General features: G+C 40.4%; 1 protein-coding gene across 3 annotated transcripts in view; it reads left to right on the top strand.

Moving 5' to 3' along the window:
* Positions 1 to 27,399, top strand: part of RRBP1 (ribosome binding protein 1) — a 176,425-nt gene that overhangs the window by 134,337 nt on the left and 14,689 nt on the right. For all 3 annotated transcript variants that reach the window (XM_053711985.1, XM_053711984.1, XM_053711983.1), the window contains 5 exons: positions 4,870 to 4,950; positions 11,498 to 11,587; positions 11,714 to 11,806; positions 24,862 to 24,933; positions 26,624 to 26,719. In XM_053711985.1, coding sequence (XP_053567960.1) covers positions 4,870 to 4,950; positions 11,498 to 11,587; positions 11,714 to 11,806; positions 24,862 to 24,933; positions 26,624 to 26,719 — 432 coding nt within the window. The remainder of the gene's footprint in view (positions 1 to 4,869; positions 4,951 to 11,497; positions 11,588 to 11,713; positions 11,807 to 24,861; positions 24,934 to 26,623; positions 26,720 to 27,399) is intronic.

Below are 27,399 nucleotides of genomic sequence, written 5' to 3'. Positions count from 1 at the left end.
TCCCTCGGCCTAGGTCATATATATATATATATATATATATATATATATAGAGAAGAAAGTAAAATGTGTTCACTCAGTATACTGGGTAGACACAAGTGATACTCTATAGTTGGCGCTAGTCAGTATTGTGTATGGTATATTGGCAGCTATATAAGACAAGTACTGGTTGAGATGTGAGGTCCCAGTCAGTAAGTGAAAAATGTGTATACAAGAATAGATACAGCGCCTATATATCCATTTAAAATATGGGTGGTGTATGGGAATATGAGTGAAAACTAGAGCTGATTATTAGAAAAATAATAGCAATTAAAAGAATATTTAAAAAATATAAATTATTAGAATCAATTATGCTTGAAGAATGATGAATAGATTATGAAACAGTGTTCATATGAGTCTTTAGACAATATATAGTCCGTAGTAAATCTTCATAAGCGGTTGGTATCAGTAAATAGATGGTATGTAATACCCTTACCAGATAATACCTCAATCTGATGAGGTAAGTATGCCGCACTGGGGGTATATACAGATGGTAGAATCTTCTCCTTGTATTCAGATGTGGTGCCTCTTGGGTTTTCGTGAGCCTCCTGGAGTATGCAGGGATATGTTTCTTGTTGTAGATAAATCCCTTGTACTTCCTTTATGTTGGTAGTTAGCCTCTTGGAGTACCTTTTCTGTCTTGGTATACACTTTCTCCAGCGTAAAGATACCCAGGGAGACAAGAAAGGATATATAGTGTAATACAGTTTATTTACAATTTAGGCATATAAATATAATTTACATAGCACTCACATTTGGCATCCTCAGATTATATGAGGTATGTATAAGGCATATAGGACTCTAGTGGGTCCTTCCACATACAGGTATGAGATACAAGTGCCCCAATCTAGGTATAAGACTTCGTAGTGAAGTATTATATAGCTATTGCTATTTCCCAAATGAGGTAATATGGTATAGTACACTTATCTCAAAAAGTATATGCCAGCAAACTGGCTACAAGGAGTGACACTGGTATAAAAAACGATTTAAATAAAACACATTTAAAATTAAGAGCATAAGAAATAAGTAGTTGGTGTCCCTGACGCGTTTCAAAGGTTTGTGTGGATAAATCCTTCTTCTTCAGAGGGTTGAGTGAGGAGCTGGGCCGTTATCGCTATTTGTACGCTTCGGGCGGCGGCACGCCCTCTGCGTACGTGACGTCATGCGTGCCAGCGTTACGGAACGTGAATATCACGTTTGTATTAGGCATAGTGTCTCTGCTCTAAAGCTTATTCATTGGTTACCTGTAGCTGCATGGTTGATTGGATCGGTGCAGCCTAGGCTCATGGGATATGTAGTTCTATAGTTGCTGCCCATAGTTAGCTACGATCTCTGGAGGTATAGACAAAATGTAGCACTCGCAACAGTATAGTGTGTACATATTGTAAAGTGTGACCTTGCAATAATGTTTACATACACTTATACTTATGATACCTCACCTATAGAGATGTAAGTTGGTTAGACTTAGTAGAGGCCTGTGGGATATGTAGTTTACTAGGGAATATCCCTCTATAAATATATCTCCACTCTACAGTGCAGTCTAACAGAGTTAGTGGCTAGATGTAATAAAAGTATTGATGGGGCATGGACATGTCATAATGTATACTCTAAAATAGATATTCACACTGTGCAATCCCATGAAGTATTTTTGTATTTTACAGTTCCTGGATATACAGTGATTAATACATCCTTTGTATATTTTCTTAGTAAGATTAGTATGCATAGATGACATTGCATATTGGTTTCTTACTAATAATTCTTTTTGTGAAAAAGTTTTTCTATATATTCAAAGCTCTCTTAAGTTGTTAAGTTAAGCTTGAGCTTTATTATGGAACATGAGTTGTATACTATATATCTTAGTTAGGATGTAGAGCTCTATATAGTTTTCTGTATTTTTAGAATGTGAGACCTCTTTTATGTAATTTATAGTTGAGGTTCAGTTAGTTGTTGGGCCTATATTGGAAGGCCAGATAATGTTTTATTTTAAAGATATATATTCTCTATATTGATATATGGTACACAAGTGTTCCTTAGTATTGGGTGTATATTATATATTATGCAGGAAGGTATTGTACCTGGTAGATAGATATATATATATATGATCAGAGTGAAACTAATCTTTATTTATATTTTTAGCTTGGTGGGGTCTGGTTGGATATAGAGTAGTATAGATACAAATTGTATCTATACTACTCTATATCCAACCAGACCCCACCAAGCTTACTACAGAATAGTACTATATTCTTTATAGAAGATATTACAAATATATAACTGCAGAAAAACAAAGACTAATATTCTTGAGACCTAAAAACAGGTAAAAAATACAGTATAAGGAATACACATATATCTAGCTGAATAATAAAGATTAGTTTCACTCTGATCATATATATATATATCTATCTACCAGGTACAATACCTTCCTGCATAATATATAATATACACCCAATACTAAGGAACACTTGTGTACCATATATCAATATAGAGAATATATATCTTTAAAATAAAACATTATCTGGCCTTCCAATATAGGCCCAACAACTAACTGAACCTCAACTATAAATTACATAAAAGAGGTCTCACATTCTAAAAATACAGAAAACTATATAGAGCTCTACATCCTAACTAAGATATATAGTATACAACTCATGTTCCATAATAAAGCTCAAGCTTAACTTAACAACTTAAGAGAGCTTTGAATATATAGAAAAACTTTTTCACAAAAAGAATTATTAGTAAGAAACCAATATGCAATGTCATCTATGCATACTAATCTTACTAAGAAAATATACAAAGGATGTATTAATCACTGTATATCCAGGAACTGTAAAATACAAAAATACTTCATGGGATTGCACAGTGTGAATATCTATTTTAGAGTATACATTATGACATGTCCATGCCCCATCAATACTTTTATTACATCTAGCCACTAACTCTGTTAGACTGCACTGTAGAGTGGAGATATATTTATAGAGGGATATTCCCTAGTAAACTACATATCCCACAGGCCTCTACTAAGTTTAACCAACTTACATCTCTATAGGTGAGGTATCATAAGTATAAGTGTATGTAAACATTATTGCAAGGTCACACTTTACAATATGTACACACTATACTGTTGCGAGTGCTAAATTTTGTCTATACCTCCAGAGATCGTAGCTAACTATGGGCAGCAACTATAGAACTACATATCCCATGAGCCTAGGCTGCACCAATCCAATCAACCATGCAGCTACAGGTAACCAATGAATAAGCTTTAGAGCAGAGACACTATGCCTAATACAAACGTGATATTCACGTTCCGTAACGCTGGCACGCATGACGTCACGTACGCAGAGGGCGTGCCGCCGCCCGAAGCGTACAAATAGCGATAACGGCCCAGCTCCTCACTCAACCCTCTGAAGAAGAAGGATTTATCCACACAAACCTTTGAAACGCGTCAGGGACACCAACTACTTATTTCTTATGCTCTTAATTTTAAATGTGTTTTATTTAAATCGTTTTTTATACCAGTGTCACTCCTTGTAGCCAGTTTGCTGGCATATACTTTTTGAGATAAGTGTACTATACCATATTACCTCATTTGGGAAATAGCAATAGCTATATAATACTTCACTACGAAGTCTTATACCTAGATTGGGGCACTTGTATCTCATACCTGTATGTGGAAGGACCCACTAGAGTCCTATATGCCTTATACATACCTCATATAATCTGAGGATGCCAAATGTGAGTGCTATGTAAATTATATTTATATGCCTAAATTGTAAATAAACTGTATTACACTATATATCCTTTCTTGTCTCCCTGGGTATCTTTACGCTGGAGAAAGTGTATACCAAGACAGAAAAGGTACTCCAAGAGGCTAACTACCAACATAAAGGAAGTACAAGGGATTTATCTACAACAAGAAACATATCCCTGCATACTCCAGGAGGCTCACGAAAACCCAAGAGGCACCACATCTGAATACAAGGAGAAGATTCTACCATCTGTATATACCCCCAGTGCGGCATACTTACCTCATCAGATTGAGGTATTATCTGGTAAGGGTATTACATACCATCTATTTACTGATACCAACCGCTTATGAAGATTTACTACGGACTATATATTGTCTAAAGACTCATATGAACACTGTTTCATAATCTATTCATCATTCTTCAAGCATAATTGATTCTAATAATTTATATTTTTTAAATATTCTTTTAATTGCTATTATTTTTCTAATAATCAGCTCTAGTTTTCACTCATATTCCCATACACCACCCATATTTTAAATGGATATATAGGCGCTGTATCTATTCTTGTATACACATATATATATATATATATATATATATATATATATATATATATATATATATATATATATATATATATATATATTACCGGGCCCTGGACATGTCTAGCTAAAATTTACCGGGCCTTGAGATCACTTTGGTTGAGAACCACTGATATAGAGCAATGCAGCCACTGCAAAAATGTAAAGCACTGTATCATGCACCCTAACCTGAAGTACAATATATACATTTGTAATAAAGTTGACAACCTCATTGATATGCAAAAGCACACTAATTCTGTTGCAGTGTGTGAGACTAATTGTGCTCCAAGATGGCAGCCCCCAGGACAAAGAAGTGAATCTTCACTATCAGACCACTTTTCAAGGGTAAAATATGAACATAGCTTTAAAGATGGCTGCAGCAAAAGGAGGAAAAACAGTAACATAGTGATGAGAACCATTCTAGAGTAGTTGTGTCCAGCAGTTTAATGTTCCTTTAATTGTATTATTGTAATGCAACATAAAGGTTCCTTATTGTTTTTCTGTTACAGTCCTACAATGAGTGGTTGCAAGAATTCAAACAAAAGTCCTCTGCAGTGCTAAACCAGCAGTCGGAGAAATCAGAGTCTTCAGTAAGTAATTTGCCAGGAGGTGCTGACATCAGTTTTGTATTTGTTTTCAAAATCTAAGATCTGCAAAAATTAGTTCTAACAGTGTCAATCTCAGGAATATGCCAAACCTGCGTAAACACAATGCAGAAACTTGCAAATCTGTGAGATTGAGGGGGGAAATAAGAGAGAGAGAAAATGCCTATTCTTTGAATACTATTCTGGGTCTATAGATTTATATCAGATTTCTCTTGTTAAGTGTATCCAGTCCACGGATCATCCATTACTTATGGGACATTAACTCCTCCCCAACAGGAAGTGCAAGAGGATTCACCCAGCAGAGCTGCTACATAGCTCCTCCCCTAACTGCCATTACCAGTCATTCTCTTGCACCCAACGAATAGATAGGATGTGTGAGAGGACTGTGGTGATTATACTTAGTTTCATACCTTCAATCAAAAGTTTGTTATTTTATAATAGCACCGGAGTGTGTTATTCCTTCTCTGGTAGAATTTGAAGAAGAATCTACCTAAGTTTTTCTATGATTTTAGCCGGAGTAGTTAAGATCATATTGCTGTTTCTCGGCCATCTGAGGAGAGGTAAACTTCAGATCAGGGGACAGCGGGCAGATTAATCTGCAAAGAGGTATGTAGCAGCTTATTATTTTCTGACAATGGAATTGATGAGAAAATTCTGCCATACCGATATAATGTAAACTCAGCCTTAAATGCAGTAGCAGCAACTGGTATCAGGCTGTCATGTATGTATATTTTACACTTCAGTATTCTGGGGAATGGCACTTCACTGGAATTATACTGTATGCATAAAACTTTAGCCTAATTTGCAGGGACTAGCAACAGGCTTTTTAATAACACTCAATTTATTAATGTTAAACGTTTTTTTGCTGGCATGTAAAATCGTTTAATTTTCTGAGGTACTGGGTGAAAAAATGTTTTGGGCACTATTTTTTTCCACTTGGCAGTCGTTTTATTTAATTTATGACAGTTTACTGATCTCTCTCACTGTTATGTGTGAGGGGGAGGGACCTTTTTTGGTGCTTTTGCTACGCATCAAAAAATTCAGTCAGATGTTTATTGTCTTCCCTGCATGATCCGGTTCATCTCTACAGAACTCAGGGGTCTTCAAAACTTGTTTTGAGGGAGGTAATCACTCACAGCAGAGCTGTGAGATTGTAGTTGACTGTGATAAAAAAACGTTTATTTCTGTATTTTTTTTTTTTTTTTTCTGCTATCAGGGTTAGTTATCCTTTGCTAATGGGAGCAATCCTTTGCTAAAATTGTGTTTTTTACAAAGATTTGATGCTATAACTTTTCAGTTTATTAATTTTCAACTGTCAGAACTTTTTCTGTGCTTCTTATAGGCACAGTACTTTTTCATATTATAGTAAATTACTTGAAAAGTATTTCCAAGTTGCTAGTTTATTTGCTAGTGTGTTAAACATGTCTGATTCAGAGGAAGATATCTGTGCTATATGTGCTAAAGCCAAAGTGGAGCCCAATAGAAATTTATGTACTAACTGTATTGATGCTACTTTAAATAAAAGTCAATCTGTACAAATTGAACATATTTCACCAAACAACGAGGGGAGAGTTATGCCGACTAACTCGCCTCACGTGTCAGTACCTGCATCTCCCGCTAGGGAGGTGCGTGATATTGTAGCGCCGAGTACATCTGGGCGGCCATTACAAATCACATTACAGGATATGGCTACTGTTATGACTGAAGTTTTGGCTAAATTACCAGAACTAAGAGGTAAGCGTGATCACTCTGGGGTGAGAACAGAGTGCGCTGATAATATTAGGGCCATGTCAGACACTGCGTCACAATTTGAAGAACATGAGGACGGAGAGCTTCATTCTGCGGGTGACGGTTCTGATCCAAACAAACTGGATTCAGATATTTCAAATTTTAAATTTAAGCTGGAAAACCTCTGTGTATTACTAGGGGAGGTGTTAGCGGCTCTGAATGATTGTAACACAGTTGCAATACCAGAGAAAATGTGTAGGTTGGATAAATATTTTGCGGTACCGGTGAGTACTGACGTTTTTCCTATACCTAAGAGACTTACTGAAATTGTTACTAAGGAGTGGGATAGACCCGGTGTGCCGTTCTCACCCCCTCCGATATTTAGAAAGATGTTTCCAATAGACGCCACCACACGGGACTTATGGCAAACGGTCCCTAAGGTGGAGGGAGCAGTTTCTACTTTAGCTAAGCGTACCACTATCCCGGTGGAGGATAGCTGTGCCTTTTCAGATCCAATGGATAAAAAGTTAGAGGGTTACCTTAAGAAAATGTTTGTTCAACAAGGTTTTATATTGCAACCTCTTGCATGCATTGCGCCTGTCACGGCTGCAGCAGCATTTTGGTTTGAGTCTCTGGAAGAGACACTTGAATCAGCTCCATTAGATGAGATTACACACAAGCTTAAAGCCCTTAAGTTAGCTAACTCATTTATTTCAGATGCCGTAGTACATTTAACTAAACTTACGGCTAAGAATTCCGGATTCGCCATTCAGGCACGCAGAGCACTGTGGCTAAAATCCTGGTCAGCTGATGTTACTTCTAAATCTAAATTGCTTAATATACCTTTCAAAGGGCAGACCTTATTCGGGCCCGGGTTGAAAGAAATTATCGCTGACATTACAGGAGGTAAAGGCCATGCCCTGCCTCAAGACAGAGCCAAACCTAAGGCTAGACAGTCTAATTTTCGTTCCTTTCGTAATTTCAAAGCAGGAGCAGCATCAACTTCCTCTGCACCAAAACAGGAAGGAGCTGTTGCTCGCTACAGACAAGGCTGGAGACCTAACCAGTCCTGGAACAAGGGCAAGCAGGCCAGGAAACCTGCTGCTGCCCCTAAGACAGCATGAATCGAGGGCCCCCGATCCGGGAACGGATCTAGTGGGGGGCAGACTTTCTCTCTTCGCCCAGGCTTGGGCAAGAGATGTCCAGGATCCCTGGGCGTTAGAGATCATATCTCAGGGATACCTTCTAGACTTCAAATTCTCTCCCCCAAGAGGGAGATTTCATCTGTCAAGGTTGTCAACAAACCAAATAAAGAAAGAGGCGTTTCTACGCTGCGTACAAGATCTTTTATTAATGGGAGTGATCCATCCGGTTCCGCGGTCGGAACAAGGACAAGGGTTTTACTCAAATCTGTTTGTGGTTCCCAAAAAAGAGGGAACTTTCAGGCCAATCTTGGATTTAAAGATCCTAAACAAATTCCTAAGAGTTCCATCGTTCAAAATGGAAACTATTCGGACAATTTTACCCATGATCCAAAAGGGTCAGTACATGACCACAGTGGATTTAAAGGATGCTTACCTTCACATACCGATTCACAAAGATCATTACCGGTATCTAAGGTTTGCCTTTCTAGACAGGCATTACCAGTTTGTAGCTCTTCCATTCGGATTGGCTACGGCTCCGAGAATCTTCACAAAGGTTCTGGGTGCTCTTCTGGCGGTACTAAGACCGCGAGGAATTGCGGTAGCTCCGTACCTAGACGACATTCTGATACAAGCTTCAAGCTTTCAAACTGCCAAGTCTCATACAGAGTTAGTACTGGCATTTCTAAGGTCACATGGATGGAAGGTGAACGAAAAGAAGAGTTCTCTCTTTCCACTCACAAGAGTTCCCTTCTTGGGGACTCTTATAGATTCTGTAGAAATGAAGATTTACCTGACAGAAGACAGGTTAACAAAGCTTCAAAATGCATGCCGTGTCCTTCATTCCATTCAACACCCATCAGTAGCTCAATGCATGGAGGTGATCGGCTTAATGGTAGCAGCAATGGACATAGTACCCTTTGCACGTCTACATCTCAGACCGCTGCAATTGTGCATGCTAAGTCAGTGGAATGGGGATTACTCAGACTTGTCCCCTACTCTGAATCTGGATCAAGAGACCAGAAATTCTCTTCTATGGTGGCTTTCTCGGCCACATCTGTCCAGGGGGATGCCATTCAGCAGGCCGGACTGGACAATTGTAACAACAGACGCCAGCCTACTAGGTTGGGGCGCTGTCTGGAATTCTCTGAAGGCTCAGGGACAATGGAATCAGGAGGAGAGTCTCCTACCAATAAACATTCTGGAATTGAGAGCAGTTCTCAATGCCCTTCTGGCTTGGCCCCAGTTAACAACTCGGGGGTTCATCAGGTTTCAGTCGGACAACATCACGACTGTAGCTTACATCAACCATCAGGGAGGGACAAGAAGCTCCCTAGCAATGATGGAAGTATCAAAGATAATTCGCTGGGCAGAGTCTCACTCTTGCCACCTGTCAGCAATCCACATCCCGGGAGTGGAGAACTGGGAGGCGGATTTCTTAAGTCGTCAGACTTTTCATCCGGGGGAGTGGGAACTTCATCCGGAGGTCTTTGCCCAAATACTTCGACGTTGGGGCAAACCAGAGATAGATCTCATGGCGTCTCAACAGAACGCCAAGCTTCCTCGTTACGGGTCCAGATCCAGGGATCCGGGAGCGGTTCTGATAGATGCTTTGACAGCACCTTGGACCTTCGGGATGGCTTATGTGTTTCCACCCTTCCCGATGCTTCCTCGATTGATTGCCAGAATCAAACAGGAGAGAGCATCAGTGATTCTAATAGTGCCTGCATGGCCACGCAGGACTTGGTATGCAGATCTAGTGGACATGTCATCCTGTCCACCTTGGTCGCTACCTCTGAAACAGGACCTTCTGATCCAGGGTCCCTTCAAACATCAAAATCTAATTTCTCTGAAGCTGACTGCTTGGAAATTGAACGCTTGATTTTATCAAAACGTGGTTTTTCTGAGTCAGTTATTGATACCTTAATACAGGCTAGGAAGCCTTTTACCAGAAAGATTTACCATAAGATATGGCGCAAATACTTATATTGGTGCGAATCCAAGAGTTACTCATGGAGTAAGGTTAGGATTCCGAGGATATTGTCTTTTCTACAAGAAGGTTTAGAAAAGGGTTCCTTAAAGGGACAGATTTCAGCTCTGTCCATTCTTTTACACAAACGTCTGTCAGAAGTTCCGGACGTTCAAGCTTTTTGTCAGGCTTTAGCTAGGATCAAGCCTGTGTTTAAAATTGTTGCTCCACCATGGAGTTTGAACTTAGTTCTTAATGTTTTACAGGGGGTTCCGTTTGAACCCCTTCATTCCATTGATATCAAGTTGTTATCTTGGAAAGTTCTGTTTTTAATGGCGATTTCCTCGGCTCGAAGAGTCTCTGAGTTATCTGCCTTACATTGTGATTCTCCTTATCTGATTTTTCATTCAGACAAGGTAGTTCTGCATACTAAACCTGGGTTCCTACCTAAGGTGGTCACTAACAGGAATATCAATCAAGAGATTGTGGTTACATCTTTGTGTCCTAATCCTTCTTCGAAAAAGGAACGTCTGCTACACAATCTAGATGTAGTCCGTGCCCTGAAATTTTATCTACAGGCAACTAAGGATTTTCGACAAACGTCTTCCCTGTTTGTCGTTTATTCTGGTCAGAGGAGAGGTCAAAAAGCTTCGGCTACCTCTCTCTCCTTTTGGCTTCGTAGCATAATACGCTTAGCCTATGAGACTGCTGTACAGCAGCCTTCTGAAAGAATTACAGCACATTCTACTAGAGCTGTGGCTTCCACTTGGGCCTTTAAGAATGAGGCTTCTGTTGAACAGATTTGCAAGGCTGCAACTTGGTCTTCTCTTCATACTTTTTCCAAATTTTACAAATTTGACACTTTTGCTTCTTCGGAGGCTGTTTTTGGGAGAAAGGTTCTTCAGGCAGTGGTTCCTTCCGTATAAAGAGCCTGCCTGTCCCTCCCGTCATCCGTGTACTTTAGCTTTGGTATTGGTATCCCATAAGTAATGGATGATCCGTGGACTGGATACACTTAACAAGAGAAAACATAATTTATGCTTACCTGATAAATTTATTTCTCTTGTTGTGTATCCAGTCCACTGCCCGCCCTGTCACTTTAAGGCAGGTAATTTTTCCATTAAACTACAGTCACCACTGTACCCTATGGTTTTCCTTTCTCTGCATGTTTTCGGTCGAATGACTGGTAATGGCAGTTAGGGGAGGAGCTATGTAGCAGCTCTGCTGGGTGAATCCTCTTGCACTTCCTGTTGGGGAGGAGTTAATGTCCCATAAGTAATGGATGATCCGTGGACTGGATACACTACAAGAGAAATAAATTTATCAGGTAAGCATAAATTATGTTTTTTTTCTTCTTGCTCTGGTACTAGGCTCTGGTTCTCTTGGCATCCTTTGTTGAAGGAGCAGCAATGCACTACTGGGAGGTAGCTGAATACATATAGTGAGCCAATATTAAGAGGCATATAAGTGCAGCCACCAATCAGCAGCTTGTTCCCAGTAGGGCCTACCTAGTTTATGATTTTCAACAAAGGGTATCAAGAGAAAAAAGCAAATTAGCAAATACTCTATCTGAATCATGAAAAAAAATTGGGGTTTCATGTCCCTTTTAAGACTATCAAGATTATAAATAGAAAATATTTATAAAGTTAATTTCCAAGTTACATTTCTATTTAACACATTTTATTATGTTCAGGACTTGTTGCTTAAACTAAAAGATTCAGAAGAAGCACAGAACACTTTGCAAGCAGAATGTGAGCAATATAGAACTATTCTTGCAGAAACGGTAAGCAGGCGGTTTATTACTAGTATTATGCAAATGACTGTCAGTCTGTCACACAGTAGTTGTAGCCACTTCGGACAGTTTCTTCATTGTTCTGTTTTAATGTTTTTGTCTTTTTAAATGATTTAGGAGGGAATGCTCAAAGACCTTCAGAAGAGTGTTGAAGAAGAAGAGCAAGTATGGAAAGCAAAATTAACCGCATCAGAAGAAGAACTTAAACAAGTATGTTTTTTGTTTTTATTCATTTAGTTCCAACAGACAAAACAATCTTATTCTGAAGCTACTTTGTTGTGTCATAAGACATCTGAAAGATTTGAAATCTAATTAGTATCTGACTTTGAGACTGGTTCCATTTCTACATTTTTATAGCCAATCTTTCAGGATACGGAAAGGTTGATTGGTCCATAAGGTAACTGCATGCACTTGAGTGGCAGGTGAGCGCATGCACTGACCAATCTGCATTTCTGTATTCCCGGAGACTGGCTGTGGGTTCACATTATGCTTGGGCAAACTATGCCCCTTAATTTCACTAAAAGATTGTAAAAGATTCCCCAGCAGAGGAAAAATAACACATGAAACGAAGTGTTTGTAAGCAGCCTTTACAGCACTTTATTATAAGTTTTCCTCCATTCATATAAATACATATGAATATATGAAAAATAATTTAGGACTCAGAAGCTTTTGCTTCACAACAAATATACTTTAAACTTTACTTGGTTTTGCATGTCAAATAAATATATATAAATATAGATATGCTAATCTAGATATTTATATGTTGAATCAAATAGTTTACAGGGACAGTGTACTATAAAATATTAGTTTCCAGTGACTTGTTATACCAGTTTGAGTGTTAAAGGGACACTGAACTCACATTTTTCTCCAACATTGGTGTGTCCGGTCCACGGCTTCATCCTTACTTGTGGGATATTCTCTTCCCCTACAGGAAATGGCAAAGAGAGCACCCAGCAAGAGCTGTCCATATAGCCCCCCCCTCTGGCTCCGCCCCCCAGTCATTCTCTTTGCCGCTCTGAACAAGTAGCATCTCCACGGGGATGGTAAAGAGTATGTTGTGTTAGTGCAATACTTTCAAGGCATTAGGACTCTGGGGTAAAAATTTTGTAAAAATCGGACATTGCCTTCATTGTTTTTCAAAATATCAGAAATAAAGTGTGCCTGTTTATTATTTAAAGGGACAGTAACGCTTTTCTTTAAAAACGCTTTTATTGCATTATTAGCCTGCCAAAGTCTGTCTAACATGTCTATACCTTCAGATGGCTTATGTTCTGTGTGTATGAAAGCCAAGGTTGTTCCCCCTATTAATGTATGCGCAAATTGTGTCATAGCATCCAAACAAAGTATGGACAGTACTGCCACATTGAATAAGATTGCCCAAGATGATTCTTCTAATGAAGGAAGTGGGGATAGTTCTTCATCCTCTCCTTCTGTGTCAACACCAGTTTCTCCAACATAGGTGTGTCCGGTCCACGGCGTCATCCTTACTTGTGGGATATTCTCTTCCCCAACAGGAAATGGCAAAGAGCCCAGCAAAGCTGGTCACATGATCCCTCCTAGGCTCCGCCTACCCCAGTCATTCTCTTTGCCGTTGTACAGGCAACATCTCCACGGAGATGGCTTAGAGTTTTTTAGTGTTTAACTGTAGTTTTTATTATTCAATCAAGAGTTTGTTATTTTGAAATAGTGCTGGTATGTACTATTTACTCAGAAACAGAAAAGAGATGAAGATTTCTGTTTGTATGAGGAAAATGATTTTAGCAACCGTAACTAAAATCCATGGCTGTTCCACACAGGACTGTTGAGAGCAATTAACTTCAGTTGGGGGAACAGTGTGCAGTCTCTTGCTGCTTGAGGTATGACACATTCTAACAAGACGATGTAATGCTGGAAGCTGTCATTTTCCCTATGGGATCCGGTAAGCCATGTTTATTACGATCATAAATAAGGGCTTCACAAGGGCTTATTAAGACTGTAGACTGTTTCTGGGCTAAATCGATTCATTATTAACACATATTTAGCCTTGAGGAATCATTTTATCTGGGTATTTTGATATAATAATATCGGCAGGCACTGTATTAGACACCTTATTCCTTAGGGGCTTTCCCAAAGCTTAAGCAGAGCCTCATTTTCGCGCCGGTGTGGCGCACTTGTTTTTGAGAGGCATGGCATGCAGTCGCATGTGAGAGGAGCTCTGATACTTAGAAAGGACTTTCTGAAGGCGTCATTTGGTATCGTATTCCCCTTTGGGCTTGGTTGGGTCTCAGCAAAGCAGATACCAGGGACTGTAAAGGGGTTAAAGTTTAAAACGGCTCCGGTTCCGTTATTTTAAGGGTTAAAGCTTCCAAATTTGGTGTGCAATACTTTTAAGGCTTTAAGACACTGTGGTGAAAATTTGGTGAATTTTGAACAATTCCTTCATGTTTTTTCGCAATTGCAGTAATAAAGTGTGTTCAGTTTAAAATTTAAAGTGACAGTAACGGTTTTATTTTAAAACGTTTTTGTACTTTGTTATCAAGTTTATGCCTGTTTAACATGTCTGAACTACCAGATAGACTGTGTTCTGAATGTGGGGAAGCCAGAATTCCTATTCATTTAAATAAATGTGATTTATGTGATAATGACAATGATGCCCAAGATGATTCCTCAAGTGAGGGGAGTAAGCATGGTACTGCATCATTCCCTCCTTCGTCTACACGAGTCTTGCCCACTCAGGAGGCCCCTAGTACATCTAGCGCGCCAATACTCCTTACTATGCAACAATTAACGGCTGTAATGGATAATTCTGTCAAAAACATTTTAGCCAAAATGAACCCTTGTCAGCGTAAGCGTGGCTGCTCTGTTTTAGATACTGAAGAGCATGACGACGCTGATATTAATATCTCTGAAGGGCCCCTAACCCAGTCTGATGGGGCCAGGGAGGTTTTGTCTGAGGGAGAAATTACTGATTCAGGGAACATTTCTCAACAGGCTGAACCTGATGTGATTGCATTTAAATTTAAGTTGGAACATCTCCGCATTCTGCTTAAGGAGGTATTATCCACTCTGGATGATTGTGAAAAGTTGGTCATCCCAGAGAAACTATGTAAAATGGACAAGTTCCTAGAGGTGCCGGGGCTCCCAGAAGCTTTTCCTATACCCAAGCGGGTGGCGGACATTGTTAATAAAGAATGGGAAAGGCCCGGTATTCCTTTCGTCCCTCCCCCCATATTTAAAAAATTGTTTCCTATGGTCGACCCCAGAAAGGACTTATGGCAGACAGTCCCCAAGGTCGAGGGAGCGGTTTCCACTTTAAACAAGCGCACCACTATACCCATAGAGGATAGTTGTGCTTTCAAAGATCCTATGGATAAAAAATTAGAAGGTTTGCTTAAAAAGATGTTTGTTCAGCAGGGTTACCTTCTACAACCAATTTCATGCATTGTCCCTGTCGCTACAGCCGCATGTTTCTGGTTCGATGAGCTGATAAAGACGCTCGATAGTGATTCTCCTCCTTATGAGGAGATTATGGACAGAATCAATGCTCTCAAATTGGCTAATTCTTTCACCCTAGACGCCACTTTGCAATTGGCTAGGTTAGCGGCTAAGAATTCTGGGTTTGCTATTGTGGCGCGCAGAGCGCTTTGGTTGAAATCTTGGTCGGCTGATGCGTCTTCCAAGAACAAGCTACTAAACATTCCTTTCAAGGGGAAAACGCTGTTTGGCCCTGACTTGAAAGAGATTATCTCTGATATCACTGGGGGTAAGGGCCACGCCCTTCCTCAGGATCGGCCTTTCAAGGCAAAAAATAGACCTAATTTTCGTCCCTTTCGTAAAAACGGACCAGCCCAAAGTGCTACGTCCTCTAAGCAAGAGGGTAATACTTCTCAAGCCAAGCCAGCTTGGAGACCAATGCAAGGCTGGAACAAGGGAAAGCAGGCCAAGAAACCTGCCACTGCTACCAAGACAGCATGAAATGTTGGCCCCCGATCCGGGACCGGATCTGGTGGGGGGCAGACTCTCTCTCTTCGCTCAGGCTTGGGCAAGAGATGTTCTGGATCCTTGGGCGCTAGAAATAGTCTCCCAAGGTTATCTTCTGGAATTCAAGGGACTTCCCCCAAGGGGGAGGTTCCACAGGTCTCAGTTGTCTTCAGACCACATAAAAAGACAGGCGTTCTTACATTGTGTAGAAGACCTGTTAAAAATGGGAGTGATTCATCCAGTTCCATTAAGAGAACAAGGGATGGGGTTCTACTCCAATCTGTTCATAGTTCCCAAAAAAGAGGGAACGTTCAGACCAATCTTAGATCTCAAGATCTTAAACAAGTTTCTCAAGGTTCCATCGTTCAAGATGGAAACCATTCGAACTATTCTTCCTTCCATCCAGGAAGGTCAATTCATGACCACGGTGGATTTAAAGGATGCGTATCTACATATTCCTATCCACAAGGAACATCATCGGTTCCTAAGGTTCGCATTCCTGGACAAACATTACCAGTTCGTGGCGCTTCCTTTCGGTTTAGCCACTGCTCCAAGGATTTTCACAAAGGTACTAGGGTCCCTTCTAGCTGTGCTACGACCAAGGGGCGTTGCGGTAGTACCTTACTTGGACGGCATTCTGATTCAAGCGTCGTCCCTTCCTCAAGCAAAGGCTCACACGGACATCGTCCTGGCCTTTCTCAGATCTCACGGATGGAAAGTGAACGTGGAAAAGAGTTCTCTATCCCCGTCAACAAGGGTTCCCTTCTTGGGAACAATTATAGACTCCTTAGAAATGAGGATTTTTCTGACAGAGGTCAGAAAAACAAAACTTCTAGACTCTTGTCGGATACTTCATTCCGTTCCTCTTCCTTCCATAGCTCAGTGCATGGAAGTGATCGGGTTGATGGTAGCGGCAATGGACATAGTTCCTTTTGCGCGCATTCATCTAAGACCATTACAACTGTGCATGCTCAGTCAGTGGAATGGGGACTATACAGACTTGTCTCCGAAGATACAAGTAAATCAGAGGACCAGAGACTCACTCCGTTGGTGGCTGTCCCTGGACAACCTGTCACAAGGGATGACATTCCGCAGACCAGAGTGGGTCATTGTCACGACCGACGCCAGTCTGATGGGCTGGGGCGCGGTCTGGGGATCCCTGAAAGCTCAGGGTCTTTGGTCTCGGGAAGAATCTCTTCTACCGATAAATATTCTGGAACTGAGAGCGATATTCAATGCTCTCAAGGCTTGGCCTCAGCTAGCGAGGACCAAGTTCATACGTTTTCAATCAGACAACATGACAACTGTTGCGTATATCAACCATCAGGGGGGAACAAGGAGTTCCCTAGCGATGGAAGAAGTGACCAAAATCATTCTATGGGCGGAGTCTCACTCCTGCCACCTGTCTGCTATCCACATCCCAGGAGTGGAAAATTGGGAAGCGGATTTTCTGAGTCGTCAGACATTGCATCCGGGGGAGTGGGAACTCCATCCGGAAATCTTTGCCCAAGTCACTCACCTGTGGGGCATTCCAGACATGGATCTGATGGCCTCTCGTCAGAACTTCAAAGTTCCTTGCTACAGGGCCAGATCCAGGGATCCCAAGGCGGCTCTAGTGGATGCACTAGTAGCACCTTGGACCTTCAAACTAGCTTATGTGTTCCCGCCATTTCCTCTCATCCCCAGGCTGGTAGCCAGGATCAATCAGGAGAGGGCGTCGGTGATCTTGATAGCTCCTGCGTGGCCACGCAGGACTTGGTATGCAGATCTGGTGAATATGTCATCGGCTCCACCTTGGAAGCTACCTTTGAGACGAGACCTTCTTGTTCAGGGTCCGTTCGAACATCCGAATCTGGTTTCACTCCAGCTGACTGCTTGGAGATTGAACGCTTGATTTTATCGAAGCGAGGATTCTCAGATTCTGTTATCGATACTCTTGTTCAGGCCAGAAAGCCTGTCACTAGAAAGATTTACCACAAAATTTGGAAAAAATATATCTGTTGGTGTGAATCTAAAGGATTCCCTTGGGACAAGGTTAAGATTCCTAGGATTCTATCCTTCCTTCAAGAAGGATTGGAAAAAGGATTATCTGCAAGTTCCCTGAAGGGACAGATTTCTGCCTTGTCGGTGTTACTTCACAAAAAGCTGGCAGCTGTGCCAGATGTTCAAGCCTTTGTTCAGGCTCTGGTTAGAATCAAGCCTGTTTACAAACCTTTGACTCCTCCTTGGAGTCTCAATTTAGTTCTTTCAGTTCTTCAGGGGGTTCCGTTTGAACCCTTACATTCCGTTGATATTAAGTTATTATCTTGGAAAGTTTTGTTTTTAGTTGCAATTTCTTCTGCTAGAAGAGTTTCAGAATTATCTGCTCTGCAGTGTTCTCCTCCTTATCTGGTGTTCCATGCAGATAAGGTGGTTTTACGTACTAAACCTGGTTTTCTTCCAAAAGTTGTTTCTAACAAAAACATTAACCAGGAGATTATCGTACCTTCTCTGTGTCCGAAACCAGTTTCAAAGAAGGAACGTTTGTTGCACAATTTGGATGTTGTTCGCGCTCTAAAATTCTATTTAGATGCTACAAAGGATTTTAGACAAACATCTTCCTTGTTTGTTGTTTATTCAGGTAAAAGGAGAGGTCAAAAAGCAACTTCTACCTCTCTCTCTTTTTGGATTAAAAGCATCATCAGATTGGCTTACGAGACTGCCGGACGGCAGCCTCCCGAAAGAATCACAGCTCATTCCACTAGGGCTGTGGCTTCCACATGGGCCTTCAAGAACGAGGCTTCTGTTGATCAGATATGTAGGGCAGCGACTTGGTCTTCACTGCACACTTTTACCAAATTTTACAAGTTTGATACTTTTGCTTCTTCTGAGGCTATTTTTGGGAGAAAGGTTTTGCAAGCCGTGGTGCCTTCCATTTAGGTGACCTGATTTGCTCCCTCCCTTCATCCGTGTCCTAAAGCTTTGGTATTGGTTCCCACAAGTAAGGATGACGCCGTGGACCGGACACACCTATGTTGGAGAAAACAGAATTTATGTTTACCTGATAAATTTCTTTCTCCAACGGTGTGTCCGGTCCACGGCCCGCCCTGGTTTTTTAATCAGGTCTGATAATTTATTTTCTTTAACTACAGTCACCACGGTACCATATGGTTTCTCCTATGCAAATATTCCTCCTTAACGTCGGTCGAATGACTGGGGTAGGCGGAGCCTAGGAGGGATCATGTGACCAGCTTTGCTGGGCTCTTTGCCATTTCCTGTTGGGGAAGAGAATATCCCACAAGTAAGGATGACGCCGTGGACCGGACACACCGTTGGAGAAAGAAATTTATCAGGTAAACATAAATTCTGTTTTTGCCCGCGCAGGCGATACCTAGTACATCTAGCACGCCAATGCTTGTTACTATGCAACAATTAACAGCAGTAATGGATAATTCTATAGCAAATCTGTTATCCAAACTGCCATCCTACCCTAGAAAGCGTGATAGCTCAGTTTTAAATACAGAAGATGAGCAGGTTGGCGCTGAGGACAATTTATCAGTTATACCCTCATATCAATCTGAATTGGCAGTGAGGGAGGGTCTGTCTGAGGGGGAAATTTCTGATTCAGGAAAAGTTTCTCAGCAGGCAGACACTGATGTCGTAACATTTAAATTTAAGTTAGAACATCTCCGCGCCCTGCTTAAGGAGGTCCTAACTACTCTTGATGACTGTGATTCTTTGGTAATTCCAGAGAAATTGTGCAAGATGGACAAATTCTTAGAGGTCCCAGTGCACGCTGATGCCTTTCCGATACCCAAGCGGGTTGCGGACATAGTGACTAAGGAGTGGGAAAAGCCAGGTATACCTTTTGTTCCACCTTCTATATTCAAGAAAATGTTCCCCATTGTTGACCCCAGAAGGGACGCATGGCAAACGGTTCCTAAGGTTGAGGGGGCAGTGTCAACGTTGGCTAAGCGCACAACTATTCCTATTGAGGACAGTTGCGCTTTTAAAGATCCTATGGATAAAAAATTGGAAGGATTGCTAAAAAAGATATTTGTTCAGCAAGGTTTCCTTCTTCAACCAATCTCGTGCATTATTCCTGTCACCACGGCAGCGTATTTTTGGTTCGAGGAACTAGAAAATTCGCTCCAAAAAGAGACTCCATATGATGAAGTCATGGACAGAATTCACGCACTAAAGTTGGCTAATTCCTTTATTTTGGATGCCGCTTTCCAATTGGCTAAGTTAGCGCCGAAAAATTCAGGTTTTGCAATAGTGGCGCGCAGAGCGCTTTGGCTAAAATCCTGGTCGGCGGATGTGGCGTCCAAGAATAAATTACTTAATATTCCTTTCAAGGGTAAGACCCTTTTCGGGCCGGAATTGAAAGATATTATTTCAGACATTACTGGTGGAAAGGGACATGCCCTCCCACAGGATAGGCCTTTCAAGGCTAAAAACAAATCTAATTTTCGTTCCTTTCGCAATTTCAGGAACGGACCGAATCCTAACTCTGCGGCCTCCAGACAAGAAGGCAACTCTTCCCAGCCTAAACAAGCATGGAAACCATTGCAAGGCTGGAACAAGGGTAAACAGGCCAAGAAGCCTGCTGCTGCTACCAAGACAGCATGAAGGGGTAGCCCCCGATCTGGGACCGGATCTAGTAGGGGGCAGACTTTCTCTCTTCGCTCAGGCTTGGGCAAGAGACGTTCCGGATCCCTGGGCACTAGAAATAGTCTCTCAGGGGTATCTTCTAGAGTTCAAGGAACTTCCTCCAAGGGGAAGGTTCCACATGTCTCGCTTATCTTCAGACCAGATAAAGAGACAGGCATTCTTACATTGCGTAGGAGACCTATTAAAAATGGGAGTGATAAACCCAGTTCCAACAGTGGAACAAGGTCTGGGTTTTTACTCAAATCTGTTTGTAGTTCCCAAAAAAGAGGGAACTTTCAGGCCAATTCTGGATCTAAAAATCCTAAACAAATTCCTCAGAGTTCCATCATTCAAAATGGAAACCATTCTGACAATTTTACCAACAATCCAGGAGGGTCAATATATGACTACCGTGGACTTAAAGGATGCGTACCTGCATATTCCTATCCACAAAGATCATCATCAGTTCCTGAGGTTCGCCTTTATGGACAAACATTACCAGTTCGTGGCTCTTCCGTTCGGTTTAGCCACTGCTCCCAGAATCTTCACAAAGGTTCTAGGGTCCCTTCTAGCGGTTCTAAGACCGAGGGGCATTGCTGTAGCACCTTATCTAGACGACATTCTAATCCAAGCGTAGTCTCTTTCCAAAGCAAAGGCTCATACAGACATTGTTCTAGCCTTTCTCAGATCTCACGGGTGGAAGGTGAACGTAGAAAAGAGTTCCCTGTCCCCGTCAACAAGAGTTCCCTTTTTGGGAACAATAATAGATTCTTTAGAAATGAAGATCTTCCTGACAGAGGTCAGAAAGTTAAAGCTTCTAAATGCTTGTCAAGTTCTTCACTCTATTCTTCAGCCTTCCATAGCTCAGTGCATGGAAGTAGTAGGATTGATGGTTGCAGCAATGGACATAGTTCCTTTTGCTCGAATTCATCTAAGACCATTACAACTGTGCATGCTCAATCAGTGGAATAGGGACTATGCAGACTTGTCTCCCCAGATTCAAGTAGACCAGATAACCAGGGAATCTCTCCGCTGGTGGTTGTCTCACGATCACCTGTCTCAGGGAATGAGTTTCCGCAGACCAGAGTGGGTCATTGTCACGATCGACGCCAGTCTCTCAGGCTGGCGTGCGGTCTGGGAATCTCTGAAAGCTCAAGGTCTATGGTCTCGAGAAGAGTCTCTTCTTCCGATAAACATTTTAGAACTGAGAGCGATATTCAATGCGCTCCTGGCGTGGCCTTACCTAGCAAAGGCCAAATTCATAAGGTTCCAGTCGGACAACATGACGACTGTAGCGTACATCAATCATCAGGGGGGAACAAAGAGTTCCTTGGCGATGAGAGAGGTATCCAAGATCATCAAATGGGCGGAGGATCACTCCTGCCACCTATCTGCAATTCACATCCCAGGAGTGGACAACTGGGAGGCGGATTATTTGAGTCGTCAGACTTTTCATCCGGGGGAGTGGGAACTCCACCCGGAGGTTTTTGCCCAGTTAACTCAGCTATGGGGCATTCCAGATATGAATCTGATGGCGTCTTGACAGAACGCCAAGGTTCCTCGATACGGGTCCAGATCCAGGGATCCCAAGGCAACACTGGTGGATGCATTAGTGGCGCCTTGGTCGTTCAACCTAGCTTATGTGTTTCCACCGTTCCCTCTCCTTCCCAGGCTTGTAGCCAGGATCAAACAGGAGCAGGCCTCTGTGATTCTAATAGCCCCTGCGTGGCCAAGCAGGACTTGGTATGCAGACCTGGTGAATATGTCATCGGCTCCACCATGGAAGCTACCTTTGAGGCAGGATCTTCTAGTGCAAGGTCCGTTCGAACATCCAAATCTAGTCTCTCTCCAACTGACTGCTTGGAAATTGAACGCTTGATTCTATCTAAGCGTGGGTTTTCAGATTCAGTCATAGATACTCTGGTTCAAGCCAGAAAACCTGTAACTAGGAAGATTTACCATAAGATATGGCAAAAATATATCCGTTGGTGTGAATCCAAGGGATTCCCTTGGAGTAGAATTAAAATTCCTAGGATACTTTCCTTTCTCCAAGAAGGTCTGGATACAGGTTTGTCAGCTAGTTCCTTAAAAGGACAGATATCTGCTCTGTCTGTTTTGTTACACAAACGTCTGGCAGCAGTGCCAGATGTACAGGCGTTTGTACAGGCGATAGTTAGAATCAAGCCTGTTTACAGACCCATGACTCCTCCTTGGAGTCTAAATTTAGTTCTTTCAGTTCTTCAGGGGGTTCCGTTTGAACCCATGCATTCCATAGATATTAAGTTACTATCTTGGAAAGTTCTGTTTTTGGTTGCTATTTCTTCTGCTAGAAGAGTTTCTGAATTATCTGCTTTGCAGTGTACTTCTCCCTATCTGGTATTCCATACAGATAAGGTAGTTTTACGTTCCAAGCCTGGTTTTCTTCCAAAGGTTGTTTTCAACAGGAATATTAACCAGGAAATTGTTGTTCCTTCTCTGTGTCCGAATCCAGTTTCAAAGAAGGAACGCTTGTTACACAATCTAGATGTGGTCCGTGCTTTAAAGTTCTATTTAGAAGCAACAAAGGATTTCAGACAGACATCATCCTTGTTTGTTGTGTATTCTGGTAAGAGGAGAGGACAGAAAGCTACTGCTACCTCTTTCTTTTTGGCTGAAAAGCATCATCCGATTGGCTTATGAGACTGCCGGACGGCAGCCTCCTGAACGAATTACAGCTCATTCTACTAGAGCTGTGGCTTCCACATGGGCTTTCAAGAACGAGGCTTCTGTTGATCAGATCTGTAAGGCAGCGACTTGGTCTTCTCTGCATACTTTTGCCAAATTTTACAAATTCGATACTTATGCTTCTTCGGAGGCTATTTTTGGGAAAAAGGTTTTGCAAGCCGTGGTGCCTTCCGTTTAGGTAACCTGGTTTGCTCCCTCCCTTCATCCGTGTCCTAAAGCTTTGTTATTGGTTCCCACAAGTAAGGATGAAGCCATGGACCGGACACACCAATGTTGGAGAAAACAGAATTTATGTTTACCTGATAAATTTCTTTCTCCAACGGTGTGTCCGGTCCACGGCCCGCCCTGGTTTTTAATCAGGTTTGAAAAATTTCTTTCTTTATACATTAGTCACCACGGCACCCTATAGTTTCTCCTTTTTCTCCTAACCGTCGGTCGAATGACTGGGGGGCGGAGCCAGAGGGGGGCTATATGGACAGCTCTTGCTGGGTGCTCTCTTTGCCATTTCCTGTAGGGGAAGAGAATATCCCACAAGTAAGGATGAAGCCGTGGACCGGACACACCGTTGGAGAAAGAAATTTATCAGGTAAACATAAATTCTGTTTTTCTTTTGTGATTCAGATAGAGCATGCAATTTTAAAGGGATAGGAAAGTCAAAATTAAACTTGAATGATTCTGATAGAGCATGTCATTTTAGGACACATTTAAATTAATTTCTATTTTCAAATGTGCTTTATTAACTTGGTATCCCTTGTTGAAAAATAATACGCACATTTCATACACTAGTGTGAGCTGCTGCTAATTGGTGCCTACACACATTTGTCTTTTGTGATTGACTGACTAGATGTGTTCATCTTGCTGCCAGTAGTGCAATGTTGTTCCTTCAGCAAAGGATAACAATAGAACGAAGCAAATTTGATAATGGAAGTACATTGGAAATTTGTTTAAAATTGTATGTTCTATCCAAATTGTGAAAGAAAATGTTGGGGTTTCCTATCCCTTTAAGCAACTTTCTAATTTACTCCTATTATCAATTTTTCATCTAAGCTAAGGAGCCAGCCAATTTTTAGTTCAGACCCTGGACAGCACTTGTTTATTGGTGGGTGAATTTATCCACCGATCAGCAAGAACAACCCAGGTTGTTCACCAAAAATGGGCCGGCATCTAAACTTACATTATTGCTTGTCAAATAAAGATACCAAGAGAATGAAGAAAATTTGAGAATAGGACTAAATTAGAAAGTTGCTTAAGATTGCAAACTCTATCTGAATCACGAAAGAAAAACATTTGGGTTCAGTGTCCTATTAAATATGTTTGAAATTTCTCCTTATTAAGTTTATTTTGTATATGAAATAGCTGTTTTTGCTCTTTGAAACCACATATCTTTAAAATAGACTGAGCTTGCAGGGAGAACAGATATAATTATGTTCTCACTTTTTATATAAGCACACAGGTTTCCTTATTGCATATCGGTCTAATATATAACATTTGAAAATTGGAAATAAAAATGTTAGTAACTATTTCTCCACACTGGGAGGCTGATTTTTTTTTTTTTTTTTGCTTGATCTTGCTTACATGGCTTTTCCATAGCCATTACTGCAGTATTAAAAATTGTCTGTATATGTGGTGGTTTCAACAGCAGTTTTACTCAAATGACAAAATGAAGGTAAATGAGATACTAAACAATTTAAGGCACCCCATCAGGTAAAATAGATTATCTGGAAAACATTACATTTTACAGTGCACTGTCCCTTTAAAGAGCAAGGAATTAAACCTTAGAGAATAAATTCAATTTTATTTTAAACAGATATTTAAAGCTTACTTAGTGATGAAAATACACTTGTAAAAAACTTGTAAAAACAAAAAAAACTTTTAAAGCACTGTTTTATATAATTTTCGGCCGTTATGAGTTTTGCTTCAGTTGCAATTGTTGCTTTATGTTTTTATAGTCGCAGATACAAGTGAAAAGCCTGGAAGATACTGTGGAAAAAGTAAAATTGGATCTCCATAGCACAGACCAGGTATGATCTTCCTTGGATGTGTAAAAACTGGGCACAATTCTCAAATTTAAAGGGATATTAAACACTGATATATATATAAAACTTTAAATATTTATTTTGTTTCCTTTAATTCCATTCTGAAATCGTGAGCTTTTAAGTTTCTGTTAGAAATGGAAGTGAAGAACACTGTTATATTCCACACAGCCATTGGCTGCACACGCTGGTGACCTTTTTATACAGTAACTATCCCTAATTGGCCACAGCCACGAAGGTAACCTTAGTTACAACATGGCAGCTCCCATTGTTTTTTAGATACAATACTTTATACTTATTTTGTCCATATTTAAACAGCTAGTGAAATAAAAATAAAAAATTCTACATGTTATTCTCAGGCAAATCCCTTTTTCTTTTCTTTTTTTAAAGCATTTTTCTGTCTAGCATTTATTTAGTGTTTAATGTCTCTTTAAGAACTTATGTGCACAATTTATAACCCTGTGGCTTACATTTTTACAAACCTTTTTCTTTAGCCCACCATTCCTCGAGGGCAACAATCCATTAATAAAGCTTTACATTTGTTTATTTCAGTCAGCATTTGTTAAGGTGAGCATAGACCTATAAAACGCTTTCTCATATATTTATAATAGGGACGATAAACACTTTGTACTGAAAAGACATATCAGTTGTCTTGCTATAGAATAACACATAAGTCAAGTTTAAACATTTTAAAAATAATACCAAACCATATAACTTAGTATATATCAGTGTTAGCCTTTTGAAGTCTGCAGTGTGCGTTTCCAATTCTCAGAATTAGAAAACCCACCATTTTACATAGAAATAGAGCAAAACAAAAAACAACTATATTGCAATGTGCTTTTTTTACTATACATAATTACACATTTTATATTAAAATTTCAAGGTGTTGAATGTCCCTTTTTAAAGACTTGAGTTTGAAAATGTGTTTATATGTTAGGTGAGACATATATACCCTAATATCTCATCTATTGAAAAAGAAAAAAGAACAAATCGGGTTTATTTATTTTTAAAAAAAAGAAAACCTTAAAGGGATACTAAACCCACATTTTTTTCTTTAGTGATTCAGATAGAACATGCAATTTTAAGCAACTTTCTAATTTACTCCTAATAAATGTTTTTCGTTCTCTTGCTATCTTTATTTGAAAAGCAGGAATGTAACTCTTAGGAGCGGCCCATTTTAGGTTCAGCACCCTGAATATCGCTTGCTACAATTAGCCACCAATCAGCAAGCGCAATCAAGGTGCTGAACGAAAAATGGGCCTGCTCCTATGCTTTACATTGCTGCTTTTCAAATAAAGATAGCAAGAGTACGAAGAAAATGTGATAATAGGAGTAAATTAGAAAGTTGCTTAAAATTGCATGCTCTATCTGAATCACTGAAGAAAAAAATTGTGATTAGTATCCCTTTTAAAGAACACTTGTCGCTTTGCCTCCTTTGTCTTTCTAAATAACTGTTGTACTAAGGTGTTTTTACTCTACTGTTTTATAATAGAAAAACAGTGTTTGATTTTGTTCATAAGCTTCATTTTATATATGGTAGTTTCAATGCAATTTGTCATGTCAGGACCAGAGAATATGGCAAGAACTAGATGAGGAGGCATTTTTGTTTTTCTCACAAATGCACAAACTCCAAAAGCAAAATGTTGTGGGTTTAATTAAGTGTTTTCCTTTTTTTAAGTTGAAAGAATGTATTTCAATCATGGAGGCACAGCTGGAGACCCAAATGAATACAGCAAGCACAGAATGCCAGAACTACTCAAAAGAAGTAGAGATTGTAGGTATTTTAGAAAAACCCTGTACAATTGTAACATTTCCGTTTTAACACATAGGGGCCGATTTATTACAGTGCGGACGGACATGATACGATGTAGCGTATCATGTCCACCGCACATCGATAAATGCAGACAGCATACGCTGTCGCCATTTATCATTGCATAAGTTCTGGTAAACTGCTTGTGCAATGCTACCCCCTGCAGATTTGCCATTAGCAGGGGGTGTCAATTAGCCCAATCGTATAGGGTCGGGCGGATTGATGTCCGCAGCCTCAGAGCAGGCGGACAAGTTTTGGAGCAGCGGTCTTTAGACCGCTGCTTCATAACTGCTGGGAAACAGGGGCATCAAGCTCCATTCGGCCCCATTGTATGGAAAATACTCAAATATATCCACCAAAATAAAAAAACTTCATGAATATATTCTTCTGTCTCTATAATGATAGACTCATTTATTTTACTTTAGTGGTATTTACATATCTTTACTATGGTAAATAAAATAGTTGTGTTCTATATTACATCAATATTGTAACAAAAATAAAAAATTTAGATTTTTTTTTTTTTAAAAAAGAAACCGGTTTTCTACAAAAATGGAGAAATATATTCATTTTCCAATATTTTTTACTTGCCTTATTTTAAAATTGTCTTAAAGGAATAGTATAGTCAAAATTATACTTTAATGAAT

The sequence above is a fragment of the Bombina bombina genome, chromosome 4, assembly GCF_027579735.1.
Source record: "Bombina bombina isolate aBomBom1 chromosome 4, aBomBom1.pri, whole genome shotgun sequence".
NCBI classification, from domain to species: Eukaryota; Metazoa; Chordata; class Amphibia; order Anura; family Bombinatoridae; genus Bombina; species Bombina bombina.
Note: the sequence above shows the minus strand (reverse complement) of the source record. Positions and strands in the feature narration are given on the sequence as shown.